The sequence below is a fragment of the Stegodyphus dumicola genome, chromosome 6 (genome assembly GCF_044657685.1).
Source record: "Stegodyphus dumicola isolate Sdum_Otavi_A_Nest chromosome 6, ASM4465768v1".
NCBI classification, from domain to species: Eukaryota; Metazoa; Arthropoda; class Arachnida; order Araneae; family Eresidae; genus Stegodyphus; species Stegodyphus dumicola.
This window is the reverse complement of record NC_140773.1, coordinates 49970456-49997210: the sequence shown is the minus strand read 5'-3', so window position 1 is coordinate 49997210 and position 26755 is coordinate 49970456. Positions and strand designations below refer to the sequence as shown.

At 33.7% G+C, this 26755-nt stretch overlaps 1 protein-coding gene across 1 annotated transcript; it reads left to right on the top strand.

Annotated features, from left to right (window-relative positions):
- Positions 1–12707: 12707 nt before the first annotated feature.
- On the top strand, positions 12708–25327 carry LOC118193194 (protein LLP homolog). Its single transcript, XM_035364247.2, has 5 exons — positions 12708–12859; positions 17696–17852; positions 23423–23482; positions 24580–24639; positions 25110–25327. The coding sequence occupies exons 2-5, from the start codon at positions 17708–17710 to the stop codon at positions 25271–25273; spliced, it is 429 nt and encodes a 142-aa protein (XP_035220138.1). The 5' UTR covers positions 12708–12859; positions 17696–17707; the 3' UTR covers positions 25274–25327.
- The last annotated feature ends 1428 nt before the right edge of the window (positions 25328–26755 follow it).

The window sequence follows — 26755 nt, the reverse complement described above, 5'->3', positions numbered from 1 at the left end:
GGGAGCGTGTGATTTATAAATCCTTGTGAAATCTTTCTACGTCTTGTGTAACTTGGAAGATTCGTCTTGTGTAACTTGGAAAATTCGTCTTCTTCTCGTCGATTGGGCTGGAGTTATAGAAAAGAAATGGGATTGGAAAGAAATCAACATATTACAAAAAAAAGAACTTTTTTTTTCTATATTTTTTCCTCTAGGGATTTACATACCATTTCATTCATGAACATTCAAGGGTTCTCTCCAAGACCAAATTTTAGAAGAGGACCACAAAGAGTACACTTGAGGATCCTCTTTCAGGTCTAGGTGAGATAAGGGTTGAGACCAATATTCTTGGGTCTCTAAAGCATCCCAACTTAGACATTTATTATTATTATTATTAGAAAGTTCATCCTCCTCCTCCTCCTCCTCCTCATCGTCGCACGATTTCTCCTGGGGAGATTCTTCCGCCTCCTCTTCGACAGCTTTGCTCTCGAAGGGGTAACAATGTAATTTCCGGAAAACGTAACTACCCTCCATCAAATGGTATCGAAAATTTCTCACCTTATTCTCGGCACAATGAATCATCTTTTGAAAATATTGGTGTCGCGTGCATTTCGACTTGTTCCGCCACTCGGTTTTCCCTGGGATATAAAACTCGTAAACGGATCGCTGGCAGAGCTTGCTGAAAAATTCGGCTTTATCGTATCCATTGACGTAGTTCACCTCCACATTTTCGGTCAGTATTTTCAGGATCGTAGGAAGATGCTCGTAGGAAAGACGACCCTCGATCCATTGCAGGCCGTGTCGGTTATTTGTAGTCTGGTTGACCACAGCTTGATTGCGGGACGATAAGTCATCGTAATGGACAGGAGGGAGAAAAATCATGGATCCGCATAAGGTTAAATCGCAAGTGATGTAGCCCAGTTCTTTCAAGATGAAACATATATCTCCCGTCTTTGGATCATAACAGTGAAAGTATTCATGTCCAGAACAATGTAGGAATCTTTGAGAGGTTTGGCACTCAAAATGTCCATCTTCTTCAATTGAGGAAAAAAAGAAAACAAAATTCTCTCTCTCTCTCGCTGTGTGTCCTGAAGGAAAAAATGGATAGCGTTCTCTCGCCGTCTCCTCTTTTATATATATAGAGAGAGAAGGTTGCACGTGACAGGTCGTATGAATTCTGGGAAAGGTCACATTCGTATATATATATATTTGTTTTTTGAATAATATCGTGCGTATCTCAATACACATCCATCATCATAATAATAAAGGTCACCTTGGAAAGAAAAAGAAATAAAAAACATGGAACTCGTGCTCGACTTTGAAGGTTTCTACGATTCTCAAGGAGCCTTTATTGTGAAAGAATTGGCTTACGTCACATTGGACGGTACTTCTCGAGGGGTATTTGATTTTAAACCCCCGTTTCCATGGCAAATGCTCACCGAGAAAGAAAAACGAACCGCTGTGTGGGCGAGTGATTATTATCACGGCTTGTCGTGGTACGAAGGAGAAATTCCGTACAGTTATTTTCCATGGGTGTTAACGATGTTGACGGAACCTTTTTACATGATTTGGGTGCGAGGAGAAATGAAACGGCGGTTTTTAGAGAAATGGTTGCAAAGATCCATTTATTACATTTCGGGATCGACGCAAGAGATTCTCAAATACAATGGGATCGAACACATGAATTGTCCTAACCATACAAAAGGTTTTTTCCATTGCGCTCTACAAAAAGCAGTTCCGTATCATTATTATTTAAAGATACAGAGAAGAAATTCGCAAGGTCGATCCTGCACAATTCAATCTTGACAGAACTCATTAAAAAAATACATATATCATGTTACTTCTTCAACAGCATAGATGGTTCTGAAGCGAAACTTGGAATTTTGAAATAATAGATCAGGGAGAAATCATTCTTAAAAAAAATGGTAAAGTCTCGAATCGGCTGGGAGAAAAAAAAATTTCTCAGAGCTGAAATAAAATTCTCTAATGAAAAAAAAAAAAAAAAAAAAACTTTTGGTTAATTTTTATCATGTCTTAGACATGATAAAAATTAATGACCCTCCCTTTTTGTCTGGGAAGGATGTCTCACCCTTTCTAAAAATAGACCATGACTCATCCTTTCTCTAATGGCAATCATTCCATGAATGAATCACGATTTGTTTTTCAAAAGAGTGAGACAACATTCCCAGACGAAAAGGGAAGAGGGTCGTTAATTTTTATCATGTCTAAGACATGATAAAAATTAACCAAAAGCTTTTTTTTTTTTTTTTTTTTTTTTTTTTTTTTGAGTTGTAGAATTTTTCTCAGCTCTGAAAATTTTTTTCCAGCGGACTCAAGACTTTACCATTTATATTTACGAATAGTCTTTGGATTATTTATTTATTTTCTTTTAAAAAGAAAAATTCTGAGCTAGACCTATCTATTGGCTTAACATTCTGGTCATAGAAACAGTCTAGAATCTCATTTTATTTTTCGAGGCTAATGCACGGGTTCTCCAATCAAAAGGGTTACTATAAAGGGATTGGTTTGAATGCATTTATCTGCAAATGTTGTAGGATTCTGTTGTTGAGAAGGGGGTATATTATTATTATTATTGTAGAATTTGACTTGATTCACAGCATGAGATCACGAAGTAATATTTAAATGGTTTATTTAATAGAAAGAACTAAAAGTAAATAAAAAAAGTATATAAAGATGAAGTTAACGGTATGCAGGATTAACATAATGATGCACCAACAGTCCTTTTATAAACCCTTGAAGACGTGTGAGCCGTCTGCTCACGTCTGCCCTCCACTCTCGACCAGGTCTCAGCGCTGTCTGGGATGATTCTTACTGCGCTGGGTGATGCTATACTGATGACGTCATAACAGGCAATTCTCATTCAGCATTGGACGGTATGATTTCCCACAGCTTCGGCCAGCCTGAAGAGGCATCGTCCTCTATGTCTGTTGAATAGACATCACCATCATGTACCTGCAAAGATAATAAAAAAAAAAGAAAAGAAAAAGAGAGTATCAGGTCCTTAGGTTTTGAGCTGATACAAGCATTAAATCAATTTGACCATGGCTTCATATGGTCAGCCGCAGTAGATGTCAAATTTGGTCCTTCATGACATCCTACTTTCTCGACTTCATATCTATCATTTAATCTTACAGCTATGATTTTATACGGTCCATGAAACTTAGGTCGTAGTTTCAAACCAGTCCCATATTGAGTTCTCTGAATGGCTACCAAGTTGCCAATCTTGTATAGTTTCGGTTTCTTACGTTTCTTGTTAAATTGTTTTCGATTCTCTTCTTGAATCCTCAAAATGTTGTTTTTCGCATCTTCTCTCATTTCATCACGTTCTTGCATCAATTGTTTTAGATATTCTTCATTCAATGTCTCACTAATTCTCAAATCTTCTTTATTCTTCATTTTCGTGCCTATGAGAAGCTCAAACGGTGAATATTTTGTACTTCTCGTAGTTGTAGTGTTGATTATTCTCTGAACATCTGAAACATATTTAAACCATTTCGTTGAATCTTCATGTGATAATTTTGACAAAACAGGAATCAAAATTCTATGAATTCGCTCAATTTGTCCGTTACCTCTTGGAATACCGGTAGTAATTTTGACATGTTCTATTCCTTCTTCAGTACAATAAGCTGAAAATTCTTTCGATGTAAAGGCACTACCTCGATCTGAAATGATTCTGGCTGGATTTCCAAATACAGTCTGTTGTTGCTTCAATTTTGAAATAACTTCTTGTGTAGTTGGTGATTTCACTGGATAGAACCAAGTAAATTTCGTAAAAGCGTCGACAACAGTTAGAATGTGTTGGTATCTCTTGTTCGTCGATGGAAGAGGTCCAATAAAGTCGATATGATACGTACTCAAGGGAACGTTTTCTTTCGGTACAGGATGAAGAAATCCTTCTGCTTTTCCTTGCTTCTTGTTGTACAGTATACATTCTATACAGTTAGCAATTACTTTTTCAACTTTGCATTTCAGTCTGGGAATATAGAATTCTTGCTCTACAGCATTCACAGTTTTATCTACAGCAAAGTGACCTTTTGTATGTACCTTCTGTATGATTTCATTCTGTAAGGATTCTGGCACTACTAGAAGATCTTTACCATTTTCAAATTTGTACAAAATATCATTTCTCACGAAGAATCCATTTTCTTCTCCCTTCTCATTTAAATTCTTGATTAATTTCACATGTTCATCTTCATTCTGTTGTTGTACTAACCGAATCTTCTCAGTTACATCGGATGTGTATGATGTTAAAATTAAAGCATTTCTACTTAAAGCATCAGCATGTTTCATTTGGCTTCCTGAACGATGTACAATTTCGTAATCGAATTCTTCAATAAACATTGCCCATCTCGCAATTTTAGGAGTTAAATCTTTCTTATCTAAAGTTTTCTGAAAAGCACTACAATCAGTTACAATTTTGAATTTAGTCCCTAACAAATAGTTTCGAAATTTCTTCAGAGCTTCTATTACTGCAAGGGCTTCTAATTCGTAACTACAGAGTTTCTCTTGCTGCGGTGAAGTCTTCTTACTCATATACTGGATTGGGTGATAATTACCATCATCAGACAATTGGAGTAATACCGCACCAAAGCCTTGACTACTAGCATCAGTATGAAGTTCTAATGGATATCCTTGCCTAAATATGTGTAGAACAGGTGCCTGAGAGAGAATTTCTTTTAATCTGCAAAAAGCTTCCTGTTGTTCGGAATCGAACTTAAAACCAATACCTTTTCTAAGTAAGTCGCTAAGAGGTTTAGCTATTTTAGCATACTGAGGAATGAATTTACGAAAATAACCTGTTAGTCCTAAAAAGCTTTGTAGTTGTTTACAGTTACGCAGTTGTGGAAAGTTTCGAACAGCAAAAGTTTTGGAAGGTGATGGTCGAATAGTTCCGTTTTCAATAACATGTCCCAAAAATTCAATTTTACGTTTTAAGAATTGGCACTTTTTGAAATTTATTTGTAATCCATACTCCGAAGCAGTTTTGAATACTCTTTCTAATTTGTCTAAACATTCAGCTTCATCATTAGCCGGTATGACTATATCATCCATATAAATAATTACTACACCTTCATTTAGCAAGTCACGAAATACTGAATAAATATACCTTTGAAAAACATTTGGACTAATACATAAACCAAAAGGAGCTTTAAGAAATTCGTAAATACCATTATGTGTTACAAATGCGGTATATTTGGTGCAATTTTCGTCTATGTCTACATGGAAAAAGCCATTTCTCAAATCTAGTGTCGTGAAGACTTTTGACTGTTCTAAGCGATCAAGTACTTCCGAAATTAAAGGCAGTGGAAATTTGTCTTTAAAAATCTTCTTATTCAATTTCCGATAATCTATACATAAACGTTTCGAATTATTACGCTTGTTACACAAAACAATAGGCGCCGAATAATTAGAATTGCTAGGCTTTATTATGCCCTCTTTCAACCATTCCTTAATTTGATCGTCAACAATTTTTTGTTCCGCGAAAGACATGTATCTTCTATTTTGACAGACAGGAATATCATCGCATAAATTTATTTGCATCTTGAAGTCAGATTGTCTATTTTTCCGAGGCTGGTACGAATTAATTAAATTACACAGTCTTTCTTTATGTTCTGCATTTGAAATATGCGATAAATCAATCTCGTTGACAGAAATAGCATTCACCAGATGTGAAAGGTAATTAAACGTCGAGCTACTTCCGCTTTCGGGACTTTTGTTTACATTAACAGAGACGCCAGACGATCGCGAAGGATAATAAACATTCTTCAATGAGATAGCAATATTCAAATTTCCCATAACGCAACGAACGTTAGAATTTCGATATGACTCAGCAGTTATCAAGTTTACATTACTTTTATTCCGATGAGAAATTATTTGAAGGCCATTCTCGGTAAAAGAGAAGTTAAACTGATTTAATACATCCAAACCTAATACAATTTGATTACATAATGACTTAACAACATAAATTTTCGTACGAAGTAAAAAACTATCAATTGAAATATCAGAAATAAAAAAGCCGATAGGGTACGTTTGTTTTGATTCAATTCCGTTTAATGTGATATCACTACAATTTAAATTAGGAGAACCAATCTGCTTGTATAACTCTACGCTGCATATCGTTACATCTGAACCAGTGTCAACTAAACTATCAACTAAATGATTATTTATTTCTACAGTCTTCATAATTCTATTCTTGTCACAAATTCGTTGTAATAAAGCTGCTTGATGTGTCTCGGCGGTCTGATCTGGACAGTCCGTTGAATAATGCCCGAACTTCTTACATTTTATACATTTTACACCCTTTGATTTGTTTACACAATGCTTAGAATAATGCCCTAATTCCTGGCAATTAAAACATTTGACCTTATTAACGTTAGATTGATTAAGGTTTGATGACGAAAGCTTACTTCTATCTTTAACTTGAGTGTCTACTTTCGGTTTCAGATTTTTAAACTTATCATTGTCCGATCTCATTTTATCATAAATTTTAAGCCTTTGTTTAAATTCAGATATTGTTTCGCAACCATATAATATCGTTTTCCTAACCACAGAATCGGGAATACCGTCAATAACATATTTAATTAATGAAGCATCTTCAATGTTACCTCGCGAACACATTTCTTTCATTTTCAAAAAATACTCATCTAAAGATTCATTAGGCATTAATTTACGTTTACATAACATTTCATGCAACTCAGCAGAATTAAAAGCTTTACCATATTCAGATTTCAAAAGCTTTTTTAACTTACACCAATCATTAACTTTAGGTTCACTCTGAATAAATAGTTTCGCTTTACCTTTTAATGATCTTTTAGCAAAAACTAATTTATGCAAATCACTCAATTTCAAAGAGTTTATAACATCTTCAAATTCATCAATCCATTTATCAACATTTTCATATGCATTACCAGAAAAAGGATTAACAATACTTTCAATATCAGAAAAACTAAGATGAGGTTTAAAATGATCTTGAATTGGAAGCTGCATACTGTTATTTACTTGAGATTCGTTAAAACCAGGATTGTCTCTTTGATTATCATCAAGCATTACTTCAGAAAATTTATTAATAGTTTCATCTTCAATATCACTATTTTCTTCATGCAAAATATTTTCAAATAATACAGATAAATCACATAGGAAAGAGACAATTCGGGTTACGACTTCCGTTTTTGAACCTTCTGAATTTATGCACAGTACATTGCAAATTTTAATTAACTCATTCAAAGTAAAACTATTCTGCACAGCATCTATTTTCTTATTAAATTCTTCAGAATCTGGTTTAAATATAAAGCCAGAAAATTCACGTAATCTTTTCCGGTTATTTCGATCTCCATCAGTATTAAAAATAAGCTTATGCAAACTTTTGATTTCAGAACTTTTACTGTTCTTTAAAGCTGCTTCCAATTCTGGAATTTCTACTAACTTCATATTGGAAAGAAAGTTTTGTACTCACCCGACAGATGATCGTCGTCAATTGGGTAATCCACACTTTATACGAGTAATCCAATAAATCGAATAACTTTCACTCAGTAGTTCAAAGCACAGTTCTACTACTCGCACATTTTGGAATTCGAGGCCGCACGGTTGGTCGCCATATTTTTTTGTAGAATTTGACTTGATTCACAGCATGAGATCACGAAGTAATATTTAAATGGTTTATTTAATAGAAAGAAATAAAAGTAAATAAAAAAAGTATATAAAGATGAAGTTAACGGTATGCAGGATTAACATAATGATGCACCAACAGTCCTTTTATAAACTCTTGAAGACGTGTGAGCCGTCTGCTCACGTCTGCCCTCCACTCTCGACCAGGTCTCAGCGCTGTCTGGGATGATTCTTACTGCGCTGGGTGATGCTATACTGATGACGTCATAACGGGCAATTCTCATTCAGCATTGGACGGTATGATTTCCCACATTATGATGATGATGATTGTGGCAGATTCGTTTTCTACATGGAAGTCTAATCTCCTCCGAAGACCTTTTCTGGGGATCGTCGATAGATGGTTTTTCAATAGGAATCGTTTCCCTCGGATCCTCAAGAGATAGAGGGGGTCCTGTCTTGAGACATGGAGCGGTCTCTCCTCCTCCTCCTCCTCCTCGAGAAGTCTTGAGAAAGGGAGAGGATTTTCGGTTCCCTTATTCTTGAGGGGTCTTGACAAATTGAGAGGTCCCTCCTCTTCGAAAGAGAGAGAAGTTTTGGTTCCCTTATCCTCGAGGGGTTTTGACAAATCGAGAGGTCCCTCATTTTCGAGGGGTCTTGATAAATGGAGAGGTTTTTCATCTTCGAGGGGGTTTGATAAAGAAAGAGGTCCCTCCTTCTCGAGGGGTCTTGATAAATGGAGAGGTTTTTCATCTTCGAGGAGGTTTGACAATGGGAGAGATTTCTCCTTCTCGAGGGGTCTCTCTTCCTCAAGGGGTTTTGAGGAAGGGAGAGGTTTTTCATCCTCGACGGGTTTTGACAAACGGAGAGGAATCTGAACAGGCTTCTCCTCATCCCCATCATTATCGAGGAGGATGAGGATAGGCTTTTGGAAAGGTTTTTTTCTTTTTCTTCTGAACAGGCTCCTCTTGATGCTCGGGGAGAGGGATGGGGTAGTTGTTCCACCATTCTATTTTTTCTTGCTCGAGGATTTTTTCAAAAGTCGTGGCCTCTCTATGATGAGACGAAGGAGGAGAGTCCTCGAGAAGAATATAATAGGTATTCTTCCCAGTCTTCTCGATTGAGAGAGGTTCGTGCAAACATTTATGCAACCATTCACTAAAATGAACGAGAATCCCTTTTGTCTTCTCAAGACGATCCATAATCCTATTCATTTGCGAGACGGTTAGAAAGTGGGACGTGTAAAAATATTTGGCTCGTTTCATTAACAAAATTTGTGCATCCAAAGGTGGAATGTCACGAGCCATCAACACGTTTTCGTCGGACAAAAATTCGTCCCGCATCTTTTGATAATTCCCCACGGTATAATAACCCGCACATTTTGAAAAATCGGAGGCTTTCAGGTAAACGACTCCTTGGATGATATAAAAGGAAAGATCAACATATTTATATTTGAAAGGAATACACGTAGTGAGCTGGGGATGCCTCCTCATGATCCACTTGGACAAAAATACGACTTTGGGGCTCTCCCCTTTTTTTTATAGAGAGAAAGAGAGTGTGACCTTCCCTTCCCTCCTCCTCCTCTCTCCCTGCTTCCTCTATCTCTGGACGTCCTTGGATTGGAAAGGGTGACTTTGAAAAAAAAAAGAAGGTCATGGTTGGATAATTTTTTGTTTATTAAATTATTACTTTCACTTCCTCATTCCCACACACATTCATCTTTTTAAGAAAAGAAAAAGAGGTCATGGAGATAAGATTTCTTGGAAAGAAGAGAGAGAGAAACAAAAAAAAACAAATAAAACGGACGTCATAGAGCCTCTATGTGTGTCTGTGTGTGTCTATATAGATATATAAAAAGACGAGAGTACTGGGCGAGATCATTTCTTTTCCATTGGGAGCCATGTCGCTATTAGACGTTTTTCCAACTCAACGGATTTCGAACGGGGAGGATTTGAAGACGCTAAAGCAAATCTCCAACTTGAAAATCTTTTTGGCGTGTCATTGTGCGACATTTATTCCGCATTTACCACCTCATCAAGCGATCGTTTCTTTCAACCAAGATGTCGAATCCTCCAACCTGCTCGTTCAGAATATATACAGAAATTTATTCGAATCGCAACAAACGAAAGAGGAATCTCCCTTCTCTTGGAATCGGATGGATCGAGCTTTAAGACGGCCCATTCAAACAGACCGGCGATATACAGATCCGCGCACGAGTTTTCGGTGGAAGAATATTTTTCTCACGAAACGATATTTTACGTTTGGAGTGAGAACGACGGCTGAGGACGAAGTTCATATTGTTCAAACCACAGCCGCTCCTCTCGCCTATTACGAATCATCGTCCCCCAATCTGAAGGAAAGAAGTTTTAAAGTCAGCGACAGGATGAAATATAAGAAATATATTCTAAGACCTTTTCAAAACTATGTCGTTCCCCCGAAAACGCAATATCTCATCGTCACAACCCAGAAGAGTCTCTTTCTCGTCGATCGGTGCTCGTACTCGCTTTGGAAACAATTGAAAGAGGATATTTCTTTCCAATCGCCGATGATGTTTCAAGAAAAAGAAGAAGAAAACCCTCCGCCACCTTTACCCATCCCTTCCTTAGATGATAAGAGGAGCTGGACCAAACCGTCGTCATGGCCCGAAACAAAATCGACCCGGCAACGGAATGAAATTGAAGTCATCACAATTGAAGATGAGGAGGAAGAAAAAAATTACCTCTTAAAAAACGGTCGACTTACCGGAACCTACCTGGCGTGCAAGATCCGCTTCAGAATCCAGAAGCTTCTTCTTCTTCTTCTTCCCCGACTTGTTCAAACAGGCAACCTCTTTCGGACTCCTCACAGACAGAACCTCTTCCAGTATCCTCTTCTTCTTCTTCTTCTCCTCCAACCTGTCCCGACATCGTAGAGGTAGAATGTCAGCCGGGTCCACAAGTTCCAACAGGTCCAGAAATCATGGAGGCAGAATCACAGCCGGGTTCACAAGTTCCAACGGGTCCAGAAATCATGGAGGTAGAATTTCAGCCGGGTCCAGATATCCTAGATCCCTCCACTCATCCCAAAGAGACTCCAAGTGTTTCAAGACAGCCTTGTGAGGATACAGCCCTTCCCGTATGGAATGATTATATGGACTTACAAAATTTGGTGCAACAGGAAGGAGAAGAAAATAATCATACGGATGGGTGGGTCAAAGACTGTTTAGATCATTTAACCTCGAATGAAATTGAACTGTTATGGAATTGCATTTCTGAAATCACATCGGAAATGGGATAAAAACCAAAACAAAAAAAACAATTTTTTTAATAACAAATGGGAGGAGGGTCATGATGTCAATTAAAAAAAAATATTATATAGAGTCCAATCTTGGTGGTTCACTTCAGTTTTCCAGCATGAGGTGATCCACGTTTCCCGAAATATGGATCCCATTCCAAGAGAGATTGTGTAGAGCCTTCACTTCAGTTCTTTTTTTATATATACCAAGAGGAGAGGGTCCCCAAAGGGTTACCCATGTCCAAAGAGAGAAAGTGTAGAGCATTCATTTCAGTTTTTTTTTCAAGTTTAGGGGAGGGAGGTCTCAAAATGACACCCCCCCCATTTTCAAAGAGAGATGGTGTAGAGCGTTCATTTCTGTTTTTTTCCAAAGTTAGGGAGTTTTCAAATGGCTACCCATTTCAGAGAAAGAGAGAGAGAAGGTGTAGAGCGTTCATTTCAGTTTTCCAACATTAGAAGGTCCCAAAATACCTTCTGAATTCAAAGAGAGATCGTGTAGAGCGTTCATTTCCAGTTCTCCAAGATCAGAAGAAGAGGGTCCGCTTTTCCCAAAAGGGCTTCCCGCATTCAGAGACAGCGAAATACAGACTTCAGTTTTCTCCCTCCCCAAGAATAGAGGGTCCCAAAATGGCTTTCCATTTCAAAGAGAGAGGGAGAGGCGTTCATTTCCATTCTCCAAGATAGGGTCGTCTGCTTTTTCCCAAAATGGCTTCCCAATTCAAAGAGAGAGAGAGAGAGAGTAAAAGGGTGTGTAGAGCGGTCATGTTCATTCTCCAAGATAGGGTCGTCAGCTTTTTCTCAAAATGGCATCTCCCCATTCAAAAAGAGATCGTAACCAATTTTTTCCAGTTTTTTCCAAGATGGGGGGGAGAAGAAAACCTAGGGTGGAATAACACGACACACAGAGAGAAAGAGAAAAAAAAAACGCCATCTTGTCATTTTCTGATAGGGTACCGGTGTTCGAATACTTTTGTGACCGACTGTACTTTTCGATCACAACACGCCTCACAAACTAGGTAGCATTGTCAAACGTAAATACCGAGCTTTAATGTTTCCACCTTTTAGCCACTAGATGGCGTATCAGAGCGCTGGAATCGCGGATAGTAGTGTTGCTCGTTACTTTAATTATTAGCAAGACTTGGCATATTTTCTAGAGACAAACACAGAACATTGGCATGAAAAAAATGGGATAAAGTTTAATCACGAGAAAGTTGATAGGAATGACATAATTATATTAAGTTTATGACATAATTATATTATTTATGACATAATTATATTAAGTTTATCATCATTCTTCTGTAATACACTCTACTATATAATCATAAATGTACTACGAACGAAGTTGTCGTTCACGAAGTTTAGTTGCAAGCATTTTGATCTTTCAACACATTCTCAGAGAAGTTCTAACAGTCAGTGATACAGTTTTGTATCTCAATTCTACATAATTTACTCTGTTTCATTATCCACAGTGGCTTACATTTGTTTCGGACACGTATATCCGTACACATGCATTGAAATTTATTTGCATAGATAAGGCCAGATTTAAGCAGTGAGACTCTAAGCCATTTGAGATATGTGACACTTTTTTATATGAGATATGGGACAATTTTTTTAGGTTATAGCTTGTGCTGTAACCCTAAGTTATAGCCTTTGTAGCTTATACATAAATCCAACCCAAGGTCCGAACCTGCTTGTCTGATTTAGGATGAATTGCGTTCCTTCATTTTCTTAATTTTATGTTTCAAATTGAAAATTCTATTTGTGTTTGCTCTAGATTTTTCGAATACTTAGTTTAATATATGATTTCTGTTTCAAATGTAATTCATATTAAAAAAAAAAAAAAATGTGTACATACCTTGTAAGCAAGGATGCAGCTCTCCAGCCACTGTTACTATGAACCAAATATACACATTAGGTTTTTAGTACGTTGGCAACAGTTCTACTACACGTTGTTTACAATGAAGAAATTTACATCGGTATAAAGGTAAGTGTTTCTTGAATATTTTTAGCTTTCTCTATATTCATAGTCCATATGTCGTTTTATATTTTTTCAATCTTATTTTCTTGATGAATTGTGGATATCTGTGTTTTTCACCCACTTATGTGGCGCGTTTTGTTTGGTGTTTTTACAAGAGTAAGAAGAATTTGGTGCTCCTTTGATTTTCTAAGTGAAAATGATTGATGTGTACATGGACAAAGTCACCACTCCTGGCGTAAAGGAAAGGTGATAATGAACCTGACAGCAGAATTCATATGTATTGAAATACTGATTTGGGATTACCAAGAAAACATCTGTCCTAACTGTTATCACCTGCAGTAAGTAAGCTGAACTAACAAATGGGAAAATACATCTGTAAAATAAACTATTTCTGAAAAGAAATATAAGCATGAAAAACCCTGCATCTACCTTTCTTGCAGTATTTTCCTCAAATGAATAGATAATTGCAAACAAAGGAACAACAAATTATGAAGACATTACAAAGTAGTGAGACCACTCAGGTTTTTATCCCTCTGGGAGATAGTATGAATGCAATCGAAAAATCCTTATCATTGAATGTTTTTCATGGGTTATTTGTCAATGCCTTGAGCAGAAAGAGGGATAAAAGTAAAGGGGCCAAAATGATCCCCGTCTGCCATTCTAGGAATACTGCCAATATTTCAAAAAAGGTTGATCTTTACATTATGGTAACTTGGCGTTTTTTTGGCGAAAATTTGGCGACCAACTCTCCTACAGCAACCCTCTATTTTTTTTTCCCCGCCGCCATTTTGTCTTCACGAAGTAAAGACGTGTTTCTTTTCTTTTTATCTACTGAACACTTCTTCCAACAATCTACTAGCCGAATTACACTTATGCTAGAAATTTTATCTAACAAAACTGCTTAATCATGACAAATATTCACTGCAAAATTGGGAAAAAGTGCGCAATACCATACTCCTTATGCGTTTTTCAAAATAACACATACACATAAACCATGTACACGCCGACTTATTTTTACTTAAAAAAACATCCCAGAATTGCACAAAAATGGCATTGCGCACACTCTTCACTATATCCATGTACACTGCATTTTCTCATAAATTAGAAAAATTTCACGAAAATACATGACAATTTTCTCAATCTTTAAACCCGGTAAAAAGAACATATATGAAATTACCTGATAGCGAAAAAGTATTTACCCTTTCCAAATATGAACATTTCCACATATAAAATAAATAAAATATCCGAAAACTTTTACCTCTAAATCATCTATTACATTATACATGTCACCAACGAATTCATACCGCAAGCATTACAAATACTTAGTGTCAGATATTTAAATTATTTCCATGCACGTTTACTTAAACGTATACCAAATTGCTACAAACATAAAATTCACAAAATAACTATCATTTAATTAAAATATCACTAAGCCATGTACACGTCGACTTATTTTTACTTAAAAAAACATCCCAGAATTGCACAAAAATGGCATTGCGCACACTCTTCACTATATCCATGTACACTGCTTTTTCTCATAAATTAGAAAAATTTCACGAAAATACATGACAATTTTCTCAATCTTTAAACCCGGTAAAAAGAACATATATGAAATTACCTGATCGCGAAAAAGTATTTACCCTTTCCAAATATGAACATTTCCACATATAAAATAAATAAAATATCCAAAAACTTTTACCTCTAAATCATCTATTATATTATAAACGTCACCAACGAATTCATACCGCAACCATTACAAATACTTAGTGTCAGATATTTAAATTATTTCCATGCACGTTTACTTCAACTGAAACGTATACCAAATTCCTACAAACATAAAATTCACAAACTAACTATCATTTAATTAAAATATAATTAAATTCAAAAACTACTTAAAATATAAATGAGCACATACATTAAATTAATAAAAATTACCTTACAATCCTAATTACTTTAAACTAAATCATTGCTGATAACAATTTTCCCAATAATACCAAATTCCTTTACTTCCACCTTACATTTAGAACAATGCATAAAAATAATATCCTCAAATAATTAAAAATACTAACTTACCTAATCTTCTTCAGAATCTTGATTACGTGTCCGATAAACTTTTCTTTAGTTACGGCCATGGGATCCAAAAATTCACGAACACTGTTTCACACAACACAGAATAAACCAAATACAAAATTTCCAGATTTTTTCCCGATTTCCCCCCTTTTCCGATTCAAGAACTGTAATTCATCCATTAATATCACATGACATAGCCCATGATCTCTCATTTCCCTCACACAAAATAATGCGTAATCGGAACTGAGTACTGCTCACATTATTACCAAAGTCCCAGGTAGTAACCTTTATCGCCTCCAAAATGTCGCCAAACTACCAGTTACCATATTGTAAAGATCAACCTCAAAAACTAACAAACCTAGAATGCTGAAATTTTTTATAAAAATATTTGTTATTTATTTAGGAAAAGTCAGAAAATTCCAAACGATTTCTTCCAATAAAACAAAAGTAATCAACAATCAAAAGTGTTCAGGGGTCAAAATGACCCCTACCGCCATTCTAGTGTTAAATAATTATGTGTACATCCTAAAATATGATCAAGTGGTTGAGCATGTTTATTAGAAGAAAAGATAGCCAGGTATAGAATAAATGGGACAGTTTAGTAATTGTAATCAAGAAAATACGTTTTGGGGGACATTTGAGCATTTTAGAGCAAAATCTTAAAATGGTTGTAAGAGCAGCAGTTACAATCACACCGAACTGCAACGAGAGTGGTGTCTTTCATACACTTCACATTTAAGAACAGTTGTAGGCACAGATACTACTAAATTTGTAGTTATAGGTGTTGTTGCTAAATCCAGTTAAAAGTCAGTGTAGAATACAGTCAAAAGTCGTTAATTCGGACACCCATAATTCGGAATGATCTATAATCTGGACATCAAAACTAAAAACTCTCTGCGCATGTGCCGCGTTGACACATGCGCATAGGCATTTACGCGTGCGCTTAAGACCTTTTACGACTGCGCATATCAGTGTGCGCAAGTGCAGAATACGTTTTCGCGTGCGCGTTTTATGTATAATGAACGTATAAGCAAAAATTATCTAATTATCTATTTCAGTTAATGTTGATGATTGCGTTGTTCCTTAATTTTCGATTGGATCCGGCTTATTATTTTTTGTAGACCGTAAGAGCAATTTTATAAAAGTAAGCTTAAACTTTCGATTATATCAAATAGAATTTCCGATATATATTTGTTTATATGTAAAGGATCTAAAGCGAAAGTATGTTTTGAAATCCGAAATCTGTTTATCAATTTCACGCTGCTCGGCAGGGGGGATTCAATTCGGCGCGGCGGGCGCGTAATGAATTGGAAGTTGATTTGTCAGCACTATCCTTATCTTCAGCGCAGATGTTTTTATTTGGCTTATAATTCCTTACCAAATGTAGTATTTCATCTCGATATGCTCCGTCTTGATATGTCCGATATGATTTAAAACAAGTTCCTGGTCATTATAATTCGCTTCCGATAGCGAAAAAAATTAACAGAGGTTATTGAAAGCGAAAAAATTTCGATTGACAAATTAGTCGGTGTTCTTGACACAGCAATTATAGGACTTGAACAGCGGAACTTTGTAACTGAACAAGAAATTATGTCTGTTTAATAGAATTAAAGAGAAAGTATTATCGCATGAAACGAAGCAAAACTTAAACAACTTACATTAAAAGAAATGTTTAATAAAGTAAACAAATAAATATTAAGCTTTTTCTTTTTGCAAATTTTGATACCCTTTAGATCATAATTGTTCTTTATTTCATAAATTACGGTTTCATATTTTTAATTTTAGAATTTCTGCATGCCATCTTACGAGATTTAAACTGATGATCTATAATCTGGAAAAATCGATAATCCGGAATCGCCGAAGTCCCGACGAGTCCGGATTAACGACTTTTGACTGTATTTCTCTTCAGTGCTTTTCCTACCTCTTTCAGCATTAGCTCGCAAAGCTCAAAACCAAATGGCCCAAGCATAGATACATACGTATATGAAGAACCCCAGAAAAAACTGTTATATATATTATGTGACGTGACTAAAACTGCATGGAAATAGACTTAGCTGTGTAAAAGTGGAGAACTGGTTTATATATTAAAAATAATTCTGTGCACTAATTTTTTTAGAACTTATTTTTATCTTATTCAATATTTTTTTTTATTATTTTAATATTTTCAAACTGAACTGTAGAGAATGCATATTGATCAAAGCTGGACTATGTGAGGTTTCTTTTTTTTTTTTTTTTTTTTAACTCTAAAATGCAGAGAATTGTGAAATCCAGTTTCTTGACACTGAACTTTGCATTTTCATGTTCTTTAAGTTCATAGAAATTTATTCAGCCAAAGGGGGGAGGAATTCATTTGTGTCTCTAAATATCCTGAAGGCTAAGTAAAATTTATGCAGAATATAAATAAAATTATTAAAAAAAAAAATGCTGTTTAGAGCAAGGGGGAATAAATTTTTTATAGCTTGAGAAATGTAACATTTTTTAATATTCGGTCTTTTTAAAAATTTGCTGTGTTAAGTATATATATGTTTAAAATTTAAAAAATTGAATAATTGGAAGACCCTAGCCGTATTTGGAATTGATTTTATGGGCAGTAAGTCTTTTCTTTTAATCCTAAATAAATTTTTGTTTTTAACCATTATTAATGCTCAAATTAATGTGCTTATCATGTATTCATTAATTGAAATATGGCCTTGTTTTGATATTATGATGCTGTGACAATGAAATTAAAATACTTTTTGTTTCTGTATCTGAATTATTACAATTTGTTTGCAGTATTAAATAACCATGGCAAAGAGTTTAAGGAGTAAATGGAAAAGGAAGATGCGTGCTATCAAGAGAGAGAGGTATGGAGTCAAAGAGCTGAAGCAATTGAAAAGTATAATTGAAGCTGCTGAGAATAAAGACGTTGACATGAAAGACATATGCAATGGTTAGTACATATTAGTTGCTTAAAAATTCCTTATATTATGATATATTATATATCCTCATATTTTCTCTTTAATTTAATATTAATTGGGTTTTTTTAGCATATTTTATTTTTTAATGCTAATTTAAAATCATGGTTAAAATATAAATGCTTATCATGAACAGGTTAGGAGATACTCTGATATTATTGCAACTGCCTTGATAGAAGTTACGAAACTGGCAGCCATGAACATAACTACACCTAATTCAGAAGTCAAACAACAAAAATCAGCACTATATTTTCTTTGTAGGACTAGTTTCGATGGTTTTACCGAACCACCATCCTCAGCTGCCAAAGCACAAATGAAAGAGATAGGATATAATAATTAGATAAGATAAGAAAGCCTGGACAAAAAATAAGCTAGTGGTACCATCTGTTGATGAAACCAGAACTAAAACATAATTTCTTTAAAGGCCAAAGGCAAAGATGGATTGGAATTAGGATCGTTAACTAGAACAGAAAGATTTTCATGAATGTGAAATGCCTCTAGAAAATCCAGTTCTCCAATGGAAGCTGTTTTTTGAATAATTTTGGCAGCAGAAAAATTGAAAGTGTGATTTTCGGACCAAAAATGTTGGGCAACAGAAGACTTCCTTTTTTCTAACATATGCCTCATGTTCCTTGACGCGAAATTTTAAGGCTCTCTTAGTTTGGCCAATGTAAATTAAACCACACTGGCAAGGAATCGTATAAATACCACAGGAATTCATATCCGGAATGGAGTCCTTGAGTATGGAACTCGGAATTTTATTGATGGGAGAATAAACGACCCGAAAGTTAAATTTCTGCAAAATATGTGCAACTTTGTAGCTAATTGATGGAAAGAAGGGAATGACAACAGAATTTTTATAATCTCCTAAAACAAGAGTGTGCCTTTTAGTGTGTTGAGATGAGAATTTTTTAGCTGCTTGATTGGGTGAAAAGCCCCTGTTAATAGCTATTGCTTTTAAATAATTTAGTTCTTCATCAAGGGATAGTTTGGAGGAGCAAACTTGAAGAGCACGGAAAACATAAGAATAAAATGAAGCTAACTTTTGTTTAGTCGGATGATATGATTTAAAGTGTGGTGGAAGGCAAAATGATAAAGGTTTACGGTAAATCGTAGTACTGAAGTTGGATGTGTTACGTGTGACCAGAATGTCGAGAAACGGAAGAGAATTGCAAGTCTCAAGTTCAAAAGTAAACTGAATAGCAGGATCAATAGAATTCATTGTTGAAAGAACTCTTTTTAAATCATCTTTATTACTTTCAAACAGGGTAAAAGTATCGTCTACATAGCGGAACCATACTGGGAAGTTTAAAGTTTCAAACAATTTTGATTCATAATAATGCATGTAGATATCAGCCAGGATGGGACCGAGGGGGCTTCCCATGGCTAATCCCTCAGTTTGCTTGTAATATTTATTTTGGAGAAAAAAAATGTGTTTGTTTCAAACAGAGTTGAGTGAGAGAAATTAGCTTATCAATTTTGATGCACGAGAAATGAAATTCGCGAAGTCTGGTTTCTAGACGTCTTAACACCTTCTTTGATGATATTTATTTTTGTTCTTATTTCTTGGTTTCCGCTGCACAGGATTTGCAGGCAGATAAAGGCAAAGTACCTTTATCTAAACGTGGAGGGGAAATAATGACCAAAAGGCTACTTATGCATTTTAAAAATTCAAATGGTTTAAAATAGTCAAATTTAAAATGCTGTATGTAGTACAGTAGAAATTCAGAGGATTTTGCGGATTTCAGGACAGAAAAGATAATATTCAGACTAAAAGTGCAAAATAAATAAGGCATATTAGATACATTTAATTAAATTATTATATACATTAATACAATAATTATATGCATTAAATTATAATTATGAGACATATATAAAGTGATTATATTATATTGTTCATTTACATTATTCTCCTATATTTTTAAATCAGCATTAATCTGCTTCCCCTTTTCTCTCAGGAGTAGTCTTGAAATAGGTATGCCATCACTCCGCCGCTGCCGGAGCCACTCATACAAGACAGCATCGAGGTTTGCCGATTTCTCCTCATGTAAAGATTTCCGGTTTTGGATTCTGGTGTTAGAATCACTGTTGCTGTAAAAATTTGAAAGCGTCCATCTTTAGCAGAATTTACACTTTTTTCATTACGTTTTTTAACGTTGCAAGCAGTAAAATCACGAGTGTGTTTCTTATCTGTCATTGTATTAAAAAGCGCTGAAATTTAAAATATTCTTGATATATCCACAAAATATCCAGATAAAAAAAAACGACATTACTAAACAATCTCATGAAATAACAAAGCTCAGAAAGTACAACAGCAAGAATCATGAATTTGAAAGAAGAGTTGAGTTAATCATCTGCTTTTTGACCTCGATGCAGATTGGAGGGGGAAAAAACTCATAATGTCAATAATTTGGTATTTTCGTTATGACTCATTATTATTTGGTAATTGTGACATCATTATCGAGTAAGTATTTTTTCTTCGATATTTCGTACTCCATGTTGCGGTTTCCGGAACCTATAAAATAAATGTTTATATTTTGAGAGGCAGCGCGGATTTTCGGTATTTGACTGTATTTCTAAGCTGATCTTAATAATCCAAATGAATCTTCTTAAATCTTTGATTTAAGTAATCCAAATCCTCTTAAAATATGTGTAATGTTCTCTTCTTATTTTTCTTGAAAGATGAAAAAGTTGACTTAATAGTAATACATGTGTATTAAAGAGCAAGCAATCTGGATTACTCGAATGCTTATGGCCGCATAATATGCAATATTAGCTTATATTTGATATCTATCAAAGTTAGATAAAGTAGGTTTTTCTAGGGTATGTTTATTTTGGTGTAATTAACTATATCCATGACATGCAAATATTTTATTGCAGTAGTTCTGTTTCTAAGCCTAAATGGGCAGGTGATTAAGAGTTTAACCCATGTTCAATTCCAAGCAAATGGTTTGTATATGTGGTTCTTTTCCCCATGTATGACATGACTACAAATCAGTTCCCTTAGAAAGTTCTCCATAAAGGCATCCCTTTCCTCAGGCAGATAGCCATATTTAAATATTCTACCCCAGTCTTTAAGACTAAATGTGCACATATAAAAATATTCATTACCAAATAAAACTACAGTCAAAAGTTGTTAATCCGGACTCGTCGGGACTTCGGCGATTCCGGATTATCGATTTTTCCGGATTATAGATCATCAGTTTAAATCTCGTAAGATGGCATGCAGAAATTCTAAAATTAAAAATATGAAACTGTAATTTATGAAATAAAGAACAATTATGATCTAAAGGGTATCAAAATTTACAAAAAAAAAAAAAAAAAAAAAAAAAAAAAAGCTTAATATTTATTTGTTTACTTCATTAAACATTTCTCTTAATGTAAGTTGTTTAAGTTGCTTCATTTTATGTGATAATACTTTCTCTTTAATTCTATAAAAAGACATAATTTCTTGTTCAGTTACAAAGTTCCGCTGTTCAAGTCCCGTTAATTGCTGTGCCGAGAATACCGACTAACTTGTCAATCGAAATTTTTTCGTTTTCACTAACCTCTCTGTCACATTCTTCATGTCTTTATCCATTTTTTGCAGCAATTCCACTTTTTGTTTGTTGGACATCAAAACATACTTTCGTTTTGTAGATCCTTTGGAAGTTCCAGCATCGGAAATTCTATTTGACGTAATCGAAAGTTCAAGTTTGCTTTTATAAAATTGCTCTTACAGTCTGCAAAAAATAATAAGCGGGATCCAATTCGAAGATTAAGGAACAACGCAATCATTAACATTAACTGAAATAGATAATTAGATAATTTTAGCTTACACCGTCCGTTATACATTCAACGTGCAGGCAAAAACGTATTCTGCACTTGCGCACACGCATATGCTCAGTAGTCAAGGTCTTACACGCACGCGTAAAACGCATGTGCACATGTGCCAACGCGGCGCATGCGCAGAAAGTTTTTAGCTTTGAGGTCCGGATTATGGGTGTCCGAATTAACGACTTTTGACTGTATTTAATATTATATGTATGTATTTTATAGGACTTTGCTAATTTCTTATATTGAATATAACCATATGCTAACAGCCATTTATGTTAAGATTCATAAAGAATTCTTTAACCAGGCTGAAAGAAGAGCAGAACATGAACATTAATTGCAGTTTTAGGCAACAGCAAATTTTATGAATAAAGCTAACAAATAAAATTAGACCAAGGAGGATGATAATCCTATGAATTTTCTGTAATGCAGGAATGGATATTGCCAGTTTGATCCTTAAATTGCTGAATTAGTGCAGTTGAAAATTCATTGCTTCAAAGTGATAAATACTCAGAAAAATTGCTATATCACTAACATAGCAAAAACTAAATTATTGATTACTTAATACAGCAGACTGAACTTTGAACTTGTAAAGGTTACAGTGAAACACAATAAATCCTTTCAAAGACAACCACCTGTAACTTTCAACAATTTGATTTTCTGTGAAGATGGTATTGTTAGAGGAGTCAGCAGTCAGTGGTGATGATTTAAAATTTACCTGCCAACTGTCAAAGCCTGTCTATTTAGTGTCGTATAATTTATCATATATGCTTGCTTTGAAATAGCTTTCTTTTAATTATTAATTTTGTATTTATCATGGTTATATTTATTAACTCTTCAAATCTGTGTAGCTGGTATAATCAAATAGCATCAAAAGCAGTTTATTTTTGTGCTTGATGATTTGATTACAGTTAACTGAGTTTATTTGAAATTTGGCATTTCAATAAATTTCTGCATATTTTTATTTTATTTTTAAATTTCATAAATCTTAATCCTTACTTATAATGGTTACAGATTAAAAAATAGAAGTTTTAAGCTTAAAAACACAGCTAAAAGTTATTAAAGATATTGCTGGTCCTTGAGGAAAGTAGCTTTATGCAGGTTAATAATGATAATAAAATGCAGTTGAATATTACATTGAATTTTTTTTAGTATTGCTGATAGTCTGTCTCAGAAAGGATTAGTAAATTTCAGAGGGTTAATGTTTTGAAAGTTTGATAAATAATGTTACAAGAAATTTATGGTTTGAAATTTCATTTAATTTATTTTTTGTTTTTCCACAAAGACACTTTTTTAGTATTTTGAAATATTATTTACTTAAGAATATTTTTAAAAATTGTGTATGAAATTTATTTTTTGGTACATCTCTGTGTAATTTTAATGTAATGGTGTTAAACTGACATACCATACTTCCAGAGCCGTACCAAGATATTTTGTTACCTGAACCAAAAAAGTAAATGTGTACCCCTATATATATATATATATATATATATATATATATATATATATATATACAGTACAAAGTCTGTAATCCAGACTCGTCGGGACTTCGGCAATGAAAATTTTTGTAAAGATTATCTGGCTAATTCTTAATTGTTTCCCTTCCCAGATGCTGAATAGTGTTTCACATTTCGTGTTATCAATATCTATATGTTTACCAATGTCTGTCTATTATTACTAGTTTTTTTTTTTTTTCATATTTTATAGTACTCTAATTTAAAAATTATTTCAGTTATTCCTAAAGGTGGTCTTACAAAACTGAATAAAGAACTCAATGAAACAGTTCAAGATGGTAATTATATTCTGATTTTTTAAAATATTAATTCTGTAACATTTTGTATTTATAAAAAATATGTGGGTTTTTATCGTATTTATTTTTTAAAAAAATAGCAGTTTCATTCACATTTCATTGTGAACTGTTAATTGCTAGAAAGGGCATTTTTGTCCTTTTGAAATTTTAGTGCATATGGGGATTTTGATGATTATTTTGCAAATGGATATGGACTGTTTATGGGAAGAAAGATACCTTTATATATATATATATATATATATATATATATATATATATATAAAGACAGAATCATGAAAACTGTAATACTTAAGAACACTTTTTGTAAGAATCAGATCATATTTTCTATGGAAAGCATAATCTTAAGGTGTTATGGATAATAATTTGTTTAGAGCTAAAATGAATTTAATCAGAACAAATCAAGAACAATTCTAATAAAAACTGGCTAACTTCGAGTTTCTTATGTAGCCTTTGTGATAAAATGAAAAGTCACCGAATTTCAGTCATGAAAAATTTCAAAATAATAATGCGTGTGAATGCTAAATATTTATTAATATTTAATCTCTGTAGGGAAATAAATGAGATAAAATTACTTTTTATGCAGAGAGCTCCTTCGGAGTGTATAGTTTTCTGTATTCATTAATTAATTTCAACATATCAAAAATGTTTCAACTTAATGAAGTTTAGCCTGTCTGTCTTGATCCTCAATTTCTGAAAGTTTTTTTTTTTTTTTTTTTTTTTTTTTAAGACTACATCATTTTCTGGTTGGTCCCCTGGTTTAGTTGCTTGATCTTTTGCCTAATTGCATAATAAAATAATAGGAAAAAAAACAGCTAGGCAATCCTAGGATAATTCATGTCATCTTTTTAAATGACAAAATCAATCTGGGGCTTTATTTATTCTGAATGTCCCTTTTTTTTTTATAATTGTCAAAGCCAAATGTTGACCAGAAATTTTCAGAGACATCTGCATTTTACTATCACAGAATTGGAGAGATTATCAAAACTTTTAGTCATTAATATGTTTAATCTGAAATACATATAGTGTATTATTTATATAAAAAACCGTTTTATTTGCATTAATGTAAAGCATAATTATAGGTGTGGCAGAAAAAGAATCAAATGTTTCTCTCAGTAATTCCGAAGAAAATGCCATATCCAGTAAGTAAATAACAGTTTTTATAATAAGTGTTTAAAATAATTTTATAATAAATATTAAAATTCTAAGAATTTAGCCTGTCCAATTTCAATCCCCTCCCCATGTTCTCTCAAAATAATGTTTTTACATGAATAAAATTTATTATGCTACATTTATTTGATTTCATAATTGATTAATTTTTGTAAAAATATTAAAACTTGCAGTAAACTTCTCCCTTAAGTTAATATTTAAAAATTAAGTTATGAATTTTATTCAAATTTTCATTTACTTTTCCCCAGAATGCCTTACCACCTAGATTTCTCATCTTCACAAAAATTATATGCTTTGAGTTATTTTGCTTTTTATAATTGGTTAAAATATTCTATGTACAATTTCTGTAGTATTTCTGTATTTAGAATTCAGTGCTTTTATTAATTTGCATACTATTTTAAAATAAAAATTTATTTATTTATTCTTATATATAACCTTCCAGGTACCATGGAAGTAGATAATCCTGGTTCTAAGTACCATCCTAGATTATTAAGAAATGAACATGGAAACTACCCTATTTGGATGAACCAACGAGCAATTAAGAAACACAAAGCCAAGCTTAAGCTTGGTCGTGTTAAAAAGGCTAAGAAAAACAAAAAGAAATAGTTACATGTTTTTATTTTCTGCTTGCTAACTTGTAAATAAAATAATAATAATACATTTTCCATTTTCTGTTAACTTTATTTATACATGCACTTATTTGTGCAAAATTGAAGCTCAAAATATTTATTTAATAACTTTTTAAGGTACCTTTTTTTAAATTGAATGTGTTATAAATTTACAATATCTTCAAACACATATTTATTTCCAATGAATTTTTTTATGGTAGGTGTTAGTTTTTCATTTTAAAATATTTAAAAGGTGAATACTCAAGAATTTGAAGAATACTCGAAGAAAATTCAAGTATCAAATTTAATTTTTGTATAATGAGTTGGCACAAAATGTTGCAAATATCGAAAACTATTGTAAAAAAACTAACTAGAAGATGAGAGGTTTTCCATAGTACCTGAGCAAACCAACTCTGTTCAAAATATAATAAAAGCAGATGGATTTTATATCTTTGTGATGGAAATTGTATGTAGAAATGCATATCTATACATATCTAACCTATATCCAAACTTGAAAATGAACAAATACAGGAAACTAATCTTAAATCAGGGAAATGCAAATTAAATCAATATGTGCATTCATCAGTCAAACCCTTATGGGCTAAACTCAAAATGGCACCTTGGCAAAATTTAAATACACTTAAATGGCATCCTCAAAATAGAGAAAGCTGCCACAGATAATGGTTGAAAACTTATAATGTACTATGCAAACAAATGTTTTGTAATTTTGAACAATGCAAGAGTTTGTTAGTATCATAAAGTTATATTACAGACTAGAAACCTAAGTCTTGTATTAAGAACAAGAAACATGATTCTTAATTAACAAACAAAAAAAAATAATCTTTTTTCAAATTAATTTACAGTGCGTGAACCTGATGACTTAGTCCATGAATATTTAGCTGAGTGGGACATGTCTAGCTCAGCAAAAATAAGGTCCATAAAGGCTAGTGCAATAATTAAATCTGGGGCTGATTGGGCAGTATGAAGAGTGAAGTAAAGAAGTATTGTCTGTTAACCAAAAAGTATTTGAATGGTTCGAGAGAATTAACCGTGTCTTCCAGAGACACTATAAATTAAAAACATTGAAATATAAAAGTTTGCAGTTGAAAAGAAACTTCTTGCTATAACCAGGAACCACATATAAGCAAAATACAAATAAAAAAGATTAGTGATAGTACACATTAAAAAACAAAAAGACACTTCTTTTATATGCACGTGTTAAAGTACCTTGTGTTTTGTGTTTTTGTATTGCACAAGACAATGTGTATTTGGAGGGAAGTGTCCTCCAGCACTTCACTTAATGTACGACCATGCATTCTCTAAGATAAAAAGTGTGTTTTATTTTTTAAAGTTTCTTCTGTTAATTTTGAAACATCCTGACTACATATATACATATACCTTTTAAAAAAGAAGAGCAAATGGTCTTAGCTTAAATACAGGTTTGTAATCTGTATCGCATGCATATAATAACCAGGTTTTA